The following is a 16,803-nucleotide window of genomic DNA, read 5'->3' on the forward strand; positions in this document are numbered from 1 at the left end:
AGCTGCCAAGCAAGACACATACATTTGGAAGTGGAATTAGTGTATTTGGCCATAGGCAAGTGGAGCTCAAATGTGGTTAATTCCCCAGGAACCAATCAACAGGCCCAAATGACAAAACCCCAGTAAGCAGGTTCTCTAAAGGTAGAATGCTGATAGTCTTAAGGATACTGTAAAAAATCAAAAACTCTGCATAAAATAAATGCTGTGATAGAGCCTAGCTTAGATAGAAGTGGTTTCTGTATGAGAAATCATATTATCTGTGGTTAGCTGAGAATACAACCATGTTTCAGTAATGCCACTTGGGATTCTGCGTGTTGCTGATGAGGAAAGCCGTGGCCTGCAGAGCTGCCTCTCTCCTCTCCCTCTTTGGCCACTGCTGGGGGAAGAGTAGTAACATCACATCTCACTACTGCTGCTGTTTCGAATAAATTGCATTTATTCATCTTCCTAGATGGTGTACAGGTCATCCATTTATTCATCTTCCTAGAGGAATAGGTCTTGTATCTGCTGGACCTGATGGGTTTTTGTCAGTGTTAGAAGGGCTTCCACAGTATTAAAAATCATTGTTAACAGCTCTGTAGGCCAGATACACTGAAGGACCATGCTGTCTTGGGGGACTAGGGAGTCCAGTCAGCCCCTTGTATTGGTAAAATGCAGTCTCTCTTGTGGTTAAACTAGTGGTCAAAGTATGCTCATCTTACTAAAGAAAACAACCCCCCAGTGTGCAGTACTGCAGCGCACAGGGCAAGGGGCAGCCACTCAGGATTTGAGGTTCATATTGCCATTGCAGTGAGAAGTGACACCTCTGACTAAAGAATCACTGAAATCAAATCTCATTGCTAGCTGTGTCATCTTCTGTAGCAGAACTGTTATGGTTCAGGTCATGGAGGCAGGGCTGGGATTTGAAAACCCAAATACCTGAGATATTCCTGTTTTCCACAGGGAGTTTGACTAGAAGGGGTGGAACAGTGATGGATCTGATCATCTTTGTCCTTCATAGATCTGTTGCACGGCCATCACTTTAAAGGGATATAGGGTCCTCAGCAATCAATCCCATTGCTCCTGGGAAGAGAGGCTGGTGTGCAGAGCAGTCCTGTGGACCATATGTTTCTGCCAGTATTTAATCCTTTGTGTCAAGCAGCCGGGAATGCTGGTAGCAACACAGCTTTGGACATGCAAACATGCTCTTTGAGAAGATTCCAAAAGCTATGGTTGGCAGAAGAAATCTGTAAAATGCTTAAAGAAATTGCTGTGAAAGTAATCTGCTGTAAAGCCTTAACAAGGTACAGAAGAGAGATACACCAGAGGTGACTAGTCAGACTTAATATGTGCTTTTAGTCTCATAGAACACATCATCAGGTTATTAGTAGGTAAATAGCTGTTGGGAAAGAAAAATGAGATCAAAATAAATCCTAGTTTGGATAACCAACTTCCCTATAAATGCAAATGATTAAGTGCCTAATGAGTCAGACCAGTCACGACAGGTTACAATCAGCAGTCTGTTTTTCACATGAACATAAATTTTGATTTTGAAACTGTTGGGACTGAAAGATGCTTTTTGTGGTGTATCCATGACTTCTGTCATCTCTTGTCAAATATTATTTTCCAGTGTTGCATAGCTGCTATATGTACAAGGCCATGTGAAATCCAGTGAACACGTGCTGTTTTCACAACCCTAAACTGTTTACTAAATGCTAGAAATCTTCAAAGCAAAGAGTTGATGAATGGGGCAGTAGCCTTGACATGCCAGGCCAGTATCTTAAATCACGCTACAAGCGCTGTGTTTGAAGTCTTGAATTGTTCATGTTTCTACCAGGCCATAAGTTACCAGCCTGTGAAGACCAAAAATTGCTTGTGTGACTTCCACTCTGAATCTGTCACTTGCATATAAAGCAGGAAAATGGTTAGTTTAGTTAGCGCTGATGAGGGCTTAAGCAAATGAATTGCCTTAGTCCCAAAAAGGAATGAAAATGGGATTAAATTTCCCCTAGCACAGATTGCAAAGATGCAGTACTAGTTTGAGAATCACTTTATTTTTGACAACAACCACTACCAAATGTTTTGAGATGAAGCAATACCTAAATAGCTTTGTTTCCAATCACATGGAAAGGAGAAAAATCTCATGGAGAGTTTCCAGGCTACTACTAGTGGTCTGTGGTGGGAGGAAAGAGCTGACTGAGTTAAGTCTGCACAGCCCTGTGAGAAAGGCAGAAGCTCATTCTGCATGTTTCATTAGCTCTCTATTGGTAAGTCAGCCCCTCTACAGAAGCACTAGCACAGCACAAGACTTTCAGGCATGATTTGTGGCTGGGGTGCTCTCATATGGCACCAGGCTCTTGTGGATCCGGCCCCCAAAGTGGGTAGCAGAACCACACAGACAGTGCCATGTCAGTGCTGTACAGGAGTGGCAGCCAGGATTAGTCTCTTAAATCCTTCCCTCCCTAAAGAGACTGTCTCAGAGTGGCTGCTTTGGAGAGTAGGCCCAGTTTAGTAACCCCTGGAAGGGTATGCCCTTAAAGTAAAACCTTCATGGCTGTTTTTCTTGCTCTGACTTTGTTTTGTGTGTTCCTGAATTGTGTAGAGCTGTCAGAAGCATAAAAGAAATCTGTCTACTAGCTTGTACTATCAAAAATTATGTGGTTTCTTCGTACCAGTGTAATGTCTGGGAAGTTTACTTTAAAAAAAAAAAAAAAAAGAAAAAAAAGTGAAGCTCCCATTTGGATGGCATTGTCATGAGACTTTAGTGGAAGAGTTTTATGCGGTTGTCAAGCTCATGTACTAACATAAAACCATCTTAGTGAAATCACGTAGGCAGCAATGACAATGCTGGTACGCAGGCTTGGTCTGTCTCCTGGCAAAGGTGTCTGGTGAAATTGGGAATTCCCTGATGCCATCTGCTTTCTGAAACCTCTTAAGACTGAGCAGGAAATGTTACCAGGCTCCTCCCAGATGTGTCTTTGGACCCTTCCCTTTAGCTTGCTGTGGGGTTCACACTTGGGGGAATGAGCAAGAATGACTTGCAAAAGCTCTCCCTCAGGGGATTTGCTGGCAACGAAGTTTTCTCTTGGTCTCCATTCAAACCTATGTCTTTTTTTTGCCATGACTTTTTGAAAGTAGCACCTCCTTTAGAGAAGCTCTGTAGATTCAGAAGATGCCTCTGACCTCCCCTTTCCTTCTGTGTGACTGACCTGTATCACCTGTGCCTCCAGAGCCTCACTAGCAGGACAGGAGAAGCAATGTTCCCCTCTTGCTCAGGTGCCTTCAGACTTGTCTATCTATAAGGAAAGTCCCACAACATCTCTCTAGTGCAGTTTCCCTCCTGTAATATCCCTGGCAGTGTTAGTTATCTTTTGTCTCAGCATGCTCTTTAAAAATAGATCTGAATTCCACTCCCATTAAAGCACAGCTTTGGCAGAACTCCCCCTAAAATGCCAATAGCCGTGCCTGAATGAGGATTACTGCACTTGGCCCAGATTTCCTGTGCTAGCAAAGAAAATCCCTCTTCCTTTGACAGAATATGGTGATTGCATAGAGAAAATCTGAACACAGAGCATATGGTTTGCACCTTAGTAATCAATGGAGAAAAAGCACCTGTCATCTGAGGTTCATTTCACAGTATGGGAGCTGACAAATAATAAATAATAATAATATGTTCATGCTGAGGGCTCTAATCCCACTATTTATTCACCACTAGCAGACACCTTCTTCCTCTCACTTTTCTGCTGGTGCCTTTTGATTTGAAAAACAAAGGGGTAGCTACTTGAGATGTTTTTAGACTCCTTTTCCTCTTATCTTGCATGTGTTTGAAATATAATCTGAATTCTTTATTTTTTCCAAGCTACATGTTTGATGTTAAGTGGAGTTTCAATCTTCTAAAATCAACTTAAGAAAAAGAAGTAGGAATAATCAGTTTAGATTTGATCCTGTGGCATCTGACTCTATTTTCTACATGCAAATATCAGTGGGTTAGTATCTGGGATGAAAGAGATGGGGTCATTTGTCAGGAATCACTCTTCAGTCCTTTAGAAAACACAGGCACAGTTTATCAGGAGAGAAATTAACGATTTCTGAAAGCATTAGTCACTGTTCAAGATTTTAAGCAGCTCTCTCTTTCCCAGGTTAAGTGGAAGTGGGTTGCTGGAGAAGTCAAAGCTGAGTTAGCATTCACTGTTTAACTGATAAAAGTGAACTGTGACATCATAGCAAATATCCTTAAAAACTGTGCAGAACCAGACATTTGACCTGAGAGAGATTTGGCTGGTCAATTAATACCCTAAAGTTGATTTTTCTTATGTCTGAGAGATTTTTGCTACCTAAGAAGCAACATTTACTAAAAGAGGGTTTGGTTGTTTGTTGTTTTTTTTGGGTTTTTTTTAAGTCCCTCCCATCCTCACCAACCGCTTAAAAATTATAGTGGATTTGAATTTGGGCATTTTTCTCCAAAGGCAAACAAAAGGGGGCATTTTTCTACTTTGGACTATACTAAACCATAATACCACAGCACGTATGAAATAGTGAACTGCTGCAGCAGGCAAAGGTTCTAATGGGCTGCCAGTGAAAATTGCCCTTTTACCAGCTGGCCTAAAGAAATCCTGAGACAGACACTTTGAGTGTATCAGAGGAGAGTGCAAGTAGTAGAAGGCCTCAAAAATAAATCCCTGAAGCGACTAGACCTGTAGGCAGTCCTTCTGTGGAGAGATTTTCTGGAATAAAAAGACCACCCTGGACCCTTTCTTGGTCCTGGTCTTGGAAGTTGTTGCACATGAATATGCTCATATATATGAGTATGTTGAGCTTCCACAAGTTGCTGTCTGTGTTCAAGGCACATGCATGGAGATGGTTGCTGTAGTCCAGCATCACACAGACCAGAATAGCCATTGCAGTAAACAGAAAAAGAGTGTGTTAAATTAGAAACCTAATGGGAGACTAGATTCTGATCTACTAATAGAATATCGAAGCTTTAAGAAAACCCAACAGGATGCTTTCAAAATTGAGTAGGTTGTCTGATAATATCTGGTACTAATGAAACCTTAGATTTGGTGAGAATGTGTATCTCCTCTTAACAAGTGAGCCCCATTGATAGATGTTCAAAAGTGTGCCTTTTCTCCATTAATAGAAAGTCTCTGAGTACAAAGATCCTTCCTCCTGTGACAGCCATGAGTGGGTTGTGCCCAGAAAGCCCCAAAGAAATGTGCTCCTTCCTTGGGCTACTGCAGGACAGCTGAACAATGAGGGCATTGTTCCCAGGGCAGGCTTATAGGTGTGGTTTTAAAACTAGAGTTGGGGGAAAAGTTCAAACTTCCGGAAGGTTCCCTAGTAACTGACAGATGGAAACTTTCATTGTTTTTGGATGGGGTCTAAAAATAGTGGAAATGTAGAGCTGCTTGGGGAGTGTGGATGTGGAATCAAAATGTGTGCATTTTGATTCCACAAGGCACAGTAAGCTGCCTACACAGCTTGAAGTTCAATTTTAATTGTAATGTGAATAGAAAAATGTAATATGAACTCATCTTCCTGTATGGAGATCTACAGAAAAGTTTTAAATGAACTGCCAAATTTGAGCTTCAACTAAGTAGGTGATGTGCAAGGGTCACAGTCTTTCCCATGACGTACACACAAAACTCTCGTTGCTGGTATTTCAGGATGGGTGAAGAACATGAAGATGTAAGGATACCCCTGGTACTTTTAACCACTGATTGTAGCCTGAAATTTTTTTGTCATGTTAAGGTGTTTTCTACTGATGTGAGAGTGGTGAACCTGTTTCTTTGACTGCCTTTTGCATTGGCATTGTGGAGTGATTGGGGTGCCTAGCTGTTTACATGCCTCTGCTAGCACAGGAAATAGGCAGGAAGATACCTGGGCCTGAAGGTCTTCACGCACTTGTGTGGTCAGTGCTGTATTTGCAGTAGTCACGGCAATGGAAGACTTCACTGTGCTGGATGATCTTACTGGATAAGTAAATACAGGAAAGCCATCTCAATGCAAATATCAGGTTATGGGGCGTGGGCTTCAGTCTTTAGGGCTTAAGCTTACAGTCTTTGACTAAGTTGACTTACCACTGAGAATTTAGCCAAAACAGCTAACAGGATGCTGGCCCTTAACATGGAAGAAACCCACTGGAGGTATTTGTTTAAGTGTCAATCTACCCCTTTTTAAATGAAAGCCTCTTTTATAACTAGTATTTCCTTTGCAATGATCCAGCATGGACGTACTTTTTTCCAAAAGACTGTTTACATTTCGTGAACCTTCAACTAGAGGCAGGAAAAACCAACCTGTGCCTCTGTAGGGGTATGTATATTGGCATAGAATTGCTCAGGGAAAATAAAATGGGACACTGGGATGATCAATCATGTAATCAAATCAGGGTTCATGCTGTCCTGCAATCACTCCAAGAGGAAGATGTGACTAGAGTGATGTATTTCTGTTTGAATCCCCTCCACTTAGTGGCAAAGATTTCCTGCTGTACTTGTGATTCAGGTCAGCTAACCTCTCCTGCTAAGGGATTGTGCCCTCTGCCTTAAGAGCTTGAATCTACAGTGGAATCCCAGTGGCTTCAGAGGGGACATTTACCTGCATTCTGTGAGAGAAGGGAAAACCCTACACGTTATCTACTGGTCAATCGTAGTGTTGCAGGATTCTCTTCTCAGCAGCTTACTACTGTACAGCAGTTGCTGACCACCCTCCCTGTACAGGCATCAGCCAGAGAAAAGATCTAGGACTGCTTGAGCATCTTTGCTTGAGTCACATGGTCCCAGCTTGGTTGTTAAGGTGAAGATTTAACAAGCCTCACAGGATACAGTTAATTTCTGGTCTTCTGGGCTGCTTCTGGCTACCAGCATTGGTCACCTGCTTCAAAGAAGGGTGCATTCAGGCCCATGGGGAGCAAGTCTAGTCTATAGCAGCAAGCTTCTTGGGAGCCTCATATCCCTCCTGTCTTAAGAGGGTGTTCAGCCCTGTGTACCTTTCTGTCACACAGACTCTCTTTGTTGTGCTCCAGCCTTACCTCAGTACCTGGTGTAGGGGGGAGAATTAAGGGAGGACTTCTGAAAGGCATTTGATAGGTCTCTGGGTAGTAACTGGGATGTGTCCTTATCTGATTATGTGGGGTTTAGCCTGGGATAAATCTCAGGCAGGATTTGAGAATTCTCAAGCTCCTGCTTCTAGAGCTCCTCAGGGGAGATGGAGTGTTGCCCATGGAGAGTTAGCCATGGTTTAATTCTTGGATTCTCCCAAGTCTTGCCTGCTTTTCTACTACCAAGCATTATCTGGTTAGGTGTAGCCTGTGACTTTCCTATTTCTTTGTTTCTGTAACTATGCAAATCTGCCCTTCTTATCCTTTATAATTACCCATTTACACCTGAAAACCACGTTTCCTTGGCATCACAAAGTCTGTTGTACTTTGCTATAGTTTTTCATTCAGAATTTTCTGTAGGGTCATGTCTGCAAGTCTGTCTGGTGTTTCACCATGTAGGCCCATTAGCTTTTGTGACTCTTTTATCAGCATTGTGGTGTTTTGCAGATGATGTCAGAAATGTCACTTGCCTTGTCCACAGTACTTCAAAAGAAATCATGTGCGTGGTTATTTTCATCTGAGTAATTTCTAGGGAGACCAAAGGATTGTGCTAGCTAGCAGGATTAACAAAATAAAGACCTCCAGAATATGTTTGTTTGCTCTATGCAAAATATGGATGAATGGAGTTAAGAGGAGGATGTGACAAAGATCCAGTTGCAGGCTAGACATTTCCATGTTTCTCCAGAGGAACTGCTGATATCAAGCAAACTGTAGAGGAGTCGAGCTGAAATGCAGATCTCTGTTTCTCTCTAAAGTCTTTAAAGAAGCTCTGCCACTGTAGGAGTATACGTGTGTTCAAATCAATCTGTAGCTTTCAAGGCTAACACAGAGGGAGTCGCTGACTGTATAAATTAACTGGTCTGGGGAGGGGAGCAGCAGGATGAAGCTGGCAGCAGTCATCCTTTCTATGCCACGTGGGCAATGCAGTGCGCAGCTGTAAGCATCAGAAGCGCAGCACAGAAATGAAGATGGTTGCAGTCTCAATCATGTAACTTCAGTAATGCCTAAACCTGTTTCTAAAAATGGGCTGTGCCCTTGAGCTCTACTCCAGTGATTTATTTTTTTCTCTTCCTTTGCTTTTTCAGATGGGTATGCATTTTCTCAAGAAGAACACGGTGTTGTTTCCCAGTCGCAAGTTGTTCGATCCTACGATACAACCAAAAGGAGAACAGAAATAGAATAAATGGTTTTTACTTGATAGGTGGTGGGAATAATGGGATTTTGGATCAATGCATCCACTGTTAACACATTCTTGACTAGAATTGGTGGCAGCAGCCAGAACACCAGAGAACTCATTTCTGTGGCCTTAGCCAACAAGTTTCTGTATTCTCCCTGCAAACCTTGAGTACATAATGTGGGGGGAAATCATTGTTTGACTTCAGTTGCAAAGCTCTGCCTAAAGTTTTGTTTATGTTGTTATGAAGCATTTGACTGTGCTATGTGAGGTGTGAAATTAAAAACAATGTTTTACCACTATTTAAAACATCAGCATAAGGTTGTTCTGGGAGAAAAGCAAAAAATTTATGTTCCATGAGAAACAAGCCTTTGCTTAATTGGAACGGGGTGCTGAGATTTCCTGTTTTGTTACACACAGACCAAGTGCACACAACTGCATGCAGACTTTACTCCTTCTAGTATTCACTCTTTACTAATTTGGCTGAAATTTTTAACAGACCATTTGGTGTAAAATTTTTGATTGCAACACAGTTTGTAGCTAAAAATGCTTATTTGCCTTCTTATGACAGAATAACACAAGATAGCAAACAATTACTTAGAATATTCATGCCCTCTTACAGGATTTATTAGGGATCTGTCTTAGCTTTCTGAAACCCAATTAATAGCTTACTTACAAAGCCAAGATGTGGAAGTCAGAGAGCTTGGCAGGGCAGCTGTTTTGAGTGCATGGCGTTGTACACAAAGATTAACTCAAATAGGTGCCTCTTCCTAACGCTTCATGATGTATTTGGATGTGCACTTCCAATGTAGCTAGGGATTTCCCTCCATAATCCCACTCCCACTTTAATAGTAGAACAAAACAGCGAGAACTTTAAAGGTACAATCTTGTCAGATATGAAGATATGCATCCACACAGGAGGCTGATGCTGTAACCCTAAAGAAGCATTTCCCTGGCCAGGTAGGATAGGTTTGCGAAGAAAAGTTAGGAAGGGTTTACACACATGTGTGCACACACATGTACACAAACAGAGCTGGTCATTGTGAAGAGAAGACCTGCTGTTTGTTTGTTCAGCCAAACCTGTCCCTCTTCTAGATCTAATCCATCAACAGGCTCCCCAGGCTTCAGACCCGTGAGCCCTGGAAGAAATGCTGGCTCCACGGCCTTGCTGTGCCAGTGGGACAGGCGTGCTGCTGCATAGATTGGATTTTGGGGGAAAAAAAAAAGGCAAAAACTGGCGCATAAGTTAAAGCTGAAAGAACTCTTAGAAAGCTTATGCTGTCCTCCAGACAAGTTCTATTAATTTTAGTTGCCAAGCCATGTTTCTGAATAGTATAAAGTAAATACTGCTGTGTTTAAGCCAGGTTTTGTGGTTAATGTATATACTACATCTGTGTATTTAGAAAGTTGGCGTTGTTTTTTGCCCTATTGACCATCATCCAGATTTTTTTATTGATTTAAATATATCCGAAAGCAATTTGAATATGAATATTTATGTTTAGGAAAGGAAAGGAAAGCACCAGACTGGCCAACTGGCTTAATTTTCCTTAAGGGTTGTGAGTAAATGCCAGTGCTCAAGTGTCATAATTCAATTCCCAGTGCCACCTCAAAGACTCAGAGTCCTCTTCCGTGTTAAAAAAGGCTGCTCCTGCAGCACCAGTCAGGACTGGTCTTGGATTAAGTTGATGGCACAGAGGAAAAAGTCATCACCTTCTTTCTGCAGTGCTAATGAGACAATTGTGCAGTAGGGGAAACGTGCAAGTAATTTTGCCATAGGCATGAATGTCAAGGGGCCAAGTGTGGATGTGTGTATTTTCTGGGAGATAAATTTTGTTTAAAGGCATGAATACTAGTGCAGAGAATAAATAAGGGGAGAGTAAACCTGATCCCAGGAGCTTCTAAATCTTAATGCTGATATAACCTGTTAAACACTTCCTTTTATTTAGAACCCAAATTTATTTAGGAAATGTGTGGTGCAAGCCATTCCTCAGAACTGCTAATTGTTTCTTCCTTTTGTAAAAACACAAGGAAAATTAACTTCCCACCAAGACAAAATAAGATCAGCTTAGTCTTTGTACTCTAAGCCACACACCAAACATTGGTATGTAAACAATTTGGAGGCTTTTCATGAGGCTGCAGAAAGAAACTTTTAAAAACCTCTGGATAATGAAGAAAGGCAAGTAAACGTGTTAAGCAGAGAATCGAAGGGATCCTGGAGTCTTTCTGTTCTTAACTTACTCCAATAAAATTTACAGAACATAATGGGAAATGCTGGGGAGGAGAAGCTGTCATCTGATGTGATTTATTTTATTAGTGCAGACTATGGGCTGTATAATTTTGACCTCCCTGTAAATTGAGGTCAGTGTGTGTCACAAACACAGACCCTCCCCAGAGTGAATGGTGGCTTAGACTGAGGTACGTGTGTTGGTTGTCAGCTCAATGGGAATTGCACATGGGATTTGTCGCAGGGCTATACAGTATGTGACACTGGGGCTAGTGGGTCAGACTTTATCATCACTGTAAGGCCTTAATCTCTAGCTGAGTTAATTCTGTAGAACCCACCCGGGTCAAGACCTGGCATTCTTCTTGTTCTTTGGAGTCATTATGGGAATTAATGTATTGTAATACGCTGTAGACTGGCTGTTGGAGTTGCTTGTCTTCATGAACAATGATGAGGTGTATTCCAGCAAAAGGATGGCAGCTGCTCTGCATCAACAGAATTCCTTGTTCATTAAGGCAAATGCATGTAGCAGTAACAGCAGCCTTTGAAAGCACTGTGTGAAAGTGTTATCAACTAGACAGGGTATCAGAGCAGAAGGAATGGGAGGTTTCTGCGTTACCGTCCAGGCTTAACCTAGGATTGATCAGAAAAGGATTTCCTGGGCAGCTCTCTGCACTGACCAAAAGGAGGTGGGTTTGAATATTCAGAAGGGAGTGATGATTTACCTAAATTAAACATGGATCTAGTTGCTGCTTTTTGTAACACTGGAATCTGCTTGCATAGAAACTGCTTGCATAGAAACTGCTGTTCCTTTAATGATTGCCTAGTAGCAAATTGAAGCCGGCGAGTGGGAGCCTGAGCTAAGCACTGCTGAGAAGTCTGTTGACATTTTCTTTTCCTTGACAGGGCTTCAGGTCTTGCTGTAGGGAGCTAGCATGGGAAGTCAGTAATAACTTCTCAAGGAGAAATGGCGAATAACCAATAAAAGTATCTAGGTCAAACTAAGCTGCTAATGTATCTAAAAATGTGTGTAGAGTTAACGTGAACTATATGGGCTGTAAATTAAGATAACAGTCAAGCCTCGCTAATCTGCGCTTCACTAGACCACATGCCTCTCAGTGCATGCCAAAACTGTGCAGTCCCCTGCCTCAGCCAGCAGCTAATAGCAGATGCTGCAGGGAAGTCTCCTCTTACCAAGATTACATTATTTTTACAGCATGTAATGGAGTGTGTGGGAGACAGTCATAATAATAAAGTCACAAATAAGAAAGCTCAGGTGGACCAGAATATGTGAAATGTAGGGAATGTGACGTAGTCAGTGTCCACACTGGCTGCATCTTGGCCCTGTATGGAGAACCCAAGAGCTTGAGAGGTGCATGGACCTTACACTGTCCCTGTCCTGCAAGCTTATTTTGTCCTTTTGGCTAACTCACTAAATCTGCTGTTTCACATTGCCTCTAGTCATCAGTGAAAACTAGTGATGTCCTATTTACATTGTCCCTTGGTTTTGTAAAAAATTATTTAATTTCATCTTTAAATGCTCTGACTGTACTTCTGGTATTACACCTCACAGCTCAAGTTTGAAGCAGAGCAGCCCTTCAGTGGGTGTTTGCCCCCAAGAAGCACTTCAGATTTGTCAGATTTCTCATAGTGTTAAGCACTGAGGATAATTTTACCTTAGTTTTGGATCCACCCAGTATCAATGCATTAAACTTCAATCAGTTTGCAGGAAAGCTCTTTGTGTCTTGTTGAGTCTAATAAGAAACAGTGACGGTATGAAATACCTGAGGGGTCAGAGAGGAGAATTTGTGCTATACCTGTGCTATATAACTGCTGTATCTGGGTAACAGTTTGCTTCTGCTTCTGAAACACAGCATTGACCCTTCATGTTCCTCAGTGTCTAGATAGTAGGACTCCTTCTGTCCTGTCAGGAAGGACCCTTTTACTCATTTCTTCCAGAGTGTGTCTATGCTGCAGCTCTGTGCCTCCTTGAGAATGCTGAGCACCAAGTAGATCCAGACCCTGAGGCTGTCCAGCAGGCAGCTCTTAGAGGCACAGCTAAAGTGCCTATCAAATGAGGTTTGATTTCAAATCCAAGTGTTGTTCCTAGCCATAACTCATAACTGTCCCTCCACACCGCTCAGGAGGTCATGAATCTGATGGCTGGACTTGTACACAGCCCACTCTCATCGCACCGGTAAGGCCCTGTGTGAGCAATCGTGTCACTGGGCAAGTTGACAGACAGTGATTCTTCTCTTTAGCATGTTGCTTATCTGCAGACATGTCACTGTTCCTCAGAAGCTCTCTGTGCAGGAGATCCCATTTTGAAGTGTGGGTCTCCAGCCAGGCTGAGAAGGGCAGCCACAGGGAGCTGACTGTTCCACAGCATGGTAGCGTAGTTGTTTTTGTATCGTAGACAGTGGCCAGTGGGACTCTGCCAGCAGCAGCAGGGGTAAAATGAGCTGTTCCAGGAGCATGGCCCCTGCTTCCTTGGAAGTTACCTGTTAGTGCTGGTGAGGTGAGACCTTTGACATGACCTGAGCTTTCAGAGAGGCAGTTTCTTTCTGGAGCTTATTCTTCCTGGTGCTGAGCTTTCTGGGTTGGTGAAACCATACGCACTGATTTTTTTCTTTCAAGCTTTTTTGTCCTCTGTGGGGTTGGGGCAAATCTTTTAGGCTTGATAACACAGTTAATACAACTCTATTCCCATTTCATTTTTCCTACTCTTAGAATATTGCTTATACTGACTTCTCAAACTGAATAACTCCAGGAAGGAAAGAGCTCAGATCTCTCATCTTCAATATCCTATAGACACCCAAGAGAGCCTTCACCACCTTTCAGCATCTGTGACCAGAGCTGTGTGTCTGGAGAAAGCCACAGGACAGGTCAGTACAATAGGAGACATCAAAATAAGTCCATATGGGTACAGAAAATAACTCTTTCTGTACCTTTTCCATATATAGCAGTAAGATTAATGGAGGCCTTGAGCTTTGTTGGCAAATGAAAACCAGAAAATGCCCTGTGCTGCTTGGCCCCACAAGTGAATCCCAAAGGTGATTACTTCTCAGTGACCTGCAGAAAGCCCTGACAGCCTGACTGAGTTTATCTGGCCAGGAATGTGCTCTCGGATTGGGTGTCTGGAGAGGTGAAGGTACTGGGAAACAGAATAGTTTGGCCAAGACCACTGCTGCTGTTAGAGGTTAGAGAAGGGAGGAATTCCTCAGGCTTCCCTGAAGAGCTGTGATAAAGCTTTCTTCTTTGGTTCCTTCCTGAAGCTGAGTTTCTCTGGTACCAAGCTGAGTCCTGGGCTTGGAAAAAGGAAAGGCGTCCCTGCCAGAAGTGCCCCCTGCTTAGCATACTTTGGCTCTAGTGGGTTGTTTCATGGGTTATGACAGATTGCTAAATTGTTTCCCAGCTACTGTTTTCCTCATGAACCCACCAGAACTGAGCACTGAAATTATTTCAGTCCTGACTGAGAATCCTTCATGAAGAGTTAATGGGACTTCTTAGGTGTTGCTCCTGGGCAGGTTCCTGTCCCTCAGGCCGGTGCAAGAGACTTTTTAATCTGGGGACCTGGATCTTTTTGTGATAGAGTGTGAAGCCTAGAAGTTGTTTCATTTGGATTCATGGCCTGCTCATTTGTGGTGTTTACTGAAGGTAAAGCAGCTGAGTACTGGTGTTTATCCAAAGGCTACCTTAATATATGAAGAAGGTGAGACAAGTTCTCCTGAAGTCTGCCACAAGGGGTTCGTTCTCCTTCAGCATCTCTGTAGCTACTAAAGAGAAATAGAAGTGGGTAAATGACAAATTCTGTGTGGTCAAGCCCAGCTCTGGGCAGTCAAACAGAGGTCTAATGATGAAGAAAAGTCTAATACATTGCCAAACTGTCCCTATGCATAGCTGGAAGGTCAGCACCCTGTAATTATGGAGTGATGAAGCCAAGGGAAAAAGCCAACATTAACAGAAAGACATGATTATTTTAAATTCTAACTACCTTACTGGGTGGCTTCCCTGCGAAGATGTTCCAGATGTCATCTTGGCATAAATTAATCAATTGCAAAACATCTGCAGGGTTTCTTAGAAAACATGGAGTTTACCAGACCGTGCATATGCTCTCCTTTGCTCTTCTGGTTGATATTTTGATTCAGGAAGGGAATGAGGGTACTTGCTTTTCTTACGGTCAAGACCTCCTAGATTGGAAAGTTGCTCAAAGTTGTTTCTAAACTCTTTAAAAAAAAAAAAAAAAAAAAAGAAAGGACCCCAGATATACAGCAATGAGGCAGCCAAGCCCTCTGGGACTGTGTGCATGTGTGTGTTGGAAGAACTGTCTGATCTGAAAACCTCCCCCTGTCCCTCCTCCTGCCCCCAAAGTGCAGCCTATTGCACTGGGACGTCAAATATTCAGCGTCTTGAGTGACAGGATCTTAACAGCATCTTTTTCATCAGCGAGCCAAGTCATGTGCTCACTTGTCTGTCATATCTGTACTCGAATTGCTTAAATATTGTTTCAGATGGGGACGTTTTAGTCTGGATATGCAGAGAGGAGTGATGCTGTGGGGGGATGTTTAATTGGCTCCCAGCAGAGCAGCAGTGGTGTGTGGGTTTTTTCCTCTAGAAGTGTTACCATTTTCAGGTCCTATTAATGTCCTTTGGTAGTTTAAATACAGCATCACATTACAGTGGAGTTTGTTTCCCTTCCAGACTGAATACAAATGAAGGTCATTTACTTGTATTTTTAGAAGGTTCAAGAAACTTAGACAATTTGTAGCTTTGAACAGCATTGTTGACTGTTGTATGTCTGCACAAAAATATTTCCAATAAACCTTTTATTAAAGCAATCCAGTGGACCAAAGCTTGTTTGTTTTATCCCCCCACAAGATTTGCAGCAAGAGTTCAATGCTAAATGTATTTGAGATTTAGCCTGAAAAGCTGGTGAATGGATTATTTTTATTTTTTCATGGCCTTTTGGGTGTGTTTTAAGGGCCTGCTTGTTAGTGCCTAGGACAAGGCTTGAGTTCCTTTAATGGGTCTCAAATCAGGCCCCAAAGCAAGACTAATATGGCAAAATAAGAATGGTTCTGCTGAGCTTACAGCAGGTGCATGGTATTTGAATACTATCTCCAGGGTGAAAACCATCTTCTTATATAAGATAGATGGAGAGAGATTCTCCTACAAATGATACACTCAATCTCACCAAGGCTTCACCAAAATAAACCTTGGAAGTCTTTTGTCCCAACTAAGTCATATAGACACAGCAGAGGAAAATTAAGCCCTAAAACCTCCTTTACCTCCTTACTTGCAGCTAAATTTGCAAGAGGCTTTTTTAATACTGGGCTTGCATGCTCTTGTGTTGGAGGGGGGAGCATGGTCTGATAAGCAGAGAGATGTGAGGTGAGGCAAGACTGTGGCAGACTGGTTTCCTCCAAACTATCCTGAGCATACGGGCAGGATCTCTCCTGCCTCTGCCTGCTCAGAAATATCACATCTACTCTCTGTTGATGGTGCTCAGCTGGTGCTGCTGAACTCACGTTACCATACCTGGAGAAGTAACTCTCAAGCTCACTTGCCTCAAGCAAGACTGACAGCGTGAAGCACCACACAAAGGCTCTTGTTTCCCCAGCAGCACTGCATCCATATGCTCCGGGGGACACAAGCTGTGATCCTCTCTACTACAATATATTCTTTCCATTTAACAAATATTTTTTCATAGTGAGCTGTGAATCACATTGTCCCTTGTGCTGGACCTGCTGCAAAGAGAGGGGGCTGGAACACCAGAGGGGTAATGCAAGTAACGGCTGAAGATAAATTTGCAGAAAATGCTAGCCTTACCTGATTTTTGGTGACCACGGGGAACATGCATTGTAAGATCCCTATAGAAAGTAAAAGTGTATGAGCTTTAACAAAGAGATCTTTTTGTCCAAATATTATTAGATGCTGGAGTTAAACAGATTTTATCAGGAGCAAAATGCATATTTATATATAGTCTGGCTAAAACTTTCTCTCCTTAGGGTGCTATAACTTGGTGAATAGGTTGTTTCCTTGTAGTTTGCTGACAACCACTTTTAAGAGCATAGAGAGGCTTTTTTAAAACAAGTTTCTGGTGGTTTTTTAAATTAGGAAACAAAAATATGTAAGCCAAATTTCCCCTCTTCCCTTTACAAGTCATTGCTTGAGCACATTTCAAAACACTTTTATCCCAAAAGCCAGAACTAGTATATGCTTTTCCTTTGCAAAGAAATAGAGAGTGATGAACTCCTTGTGTTGTGCTGCACTAAATGCGTGCTCCTTCTCTGGGCCTCCGCAGCAGCAGTCCAGCCTGCAAGCATGTAGCAGCAG

The 16,803-nt window shown here is 42.4% G+C and overlaps 1 protein-coding gene across 6 annotated transcripts in view; it reads left to right on the forward strand.

Annotated features, from left to right (window-relative positions):
• ATP8A2 (ATPase phospholipid transporting 8A2) overlaps positions 1 to 15,309 on the forward strand; it is a 318,328-nt gene extending 303,019 nt beyond the window's left edge. For all 6 annotated transcript variants that reach the window (XM_027652089.1, XM_027652079.1, XM_027652098.1 and 3 more), the window contains one exon: positions 8,158 to 15,309. In XM_027652089.1, coding sequence (XP_027507890.1) covers positions 8,158 to 8,255 — 98 coding nt within the window. In that variant the 3' untranslated portion in view covers positions 8,256 to 15,309. The remainder of the gene's footprint in view (positions 1 to 8,157) is intronic.
• Positions 15,310 to 16,803: the final 1,494 nt, after the last annotated feature.

The sequence above is a fragment of the Corapipo altera genome, unplaced genomic scaffold, assembly GCF_003945725.1.
Source record: "Corapipo altera isolate COAL_440 unplaced genomic scaffold, ASM394572v1 0, whole genome shotgun sequence".
Taxonomy (NCBI): domain Eukaryota; kingdom Metazoa; phylum Chordata; class Aves; order Passeriformes; family Pipridae; genus Corapipo; species Corapipo altera.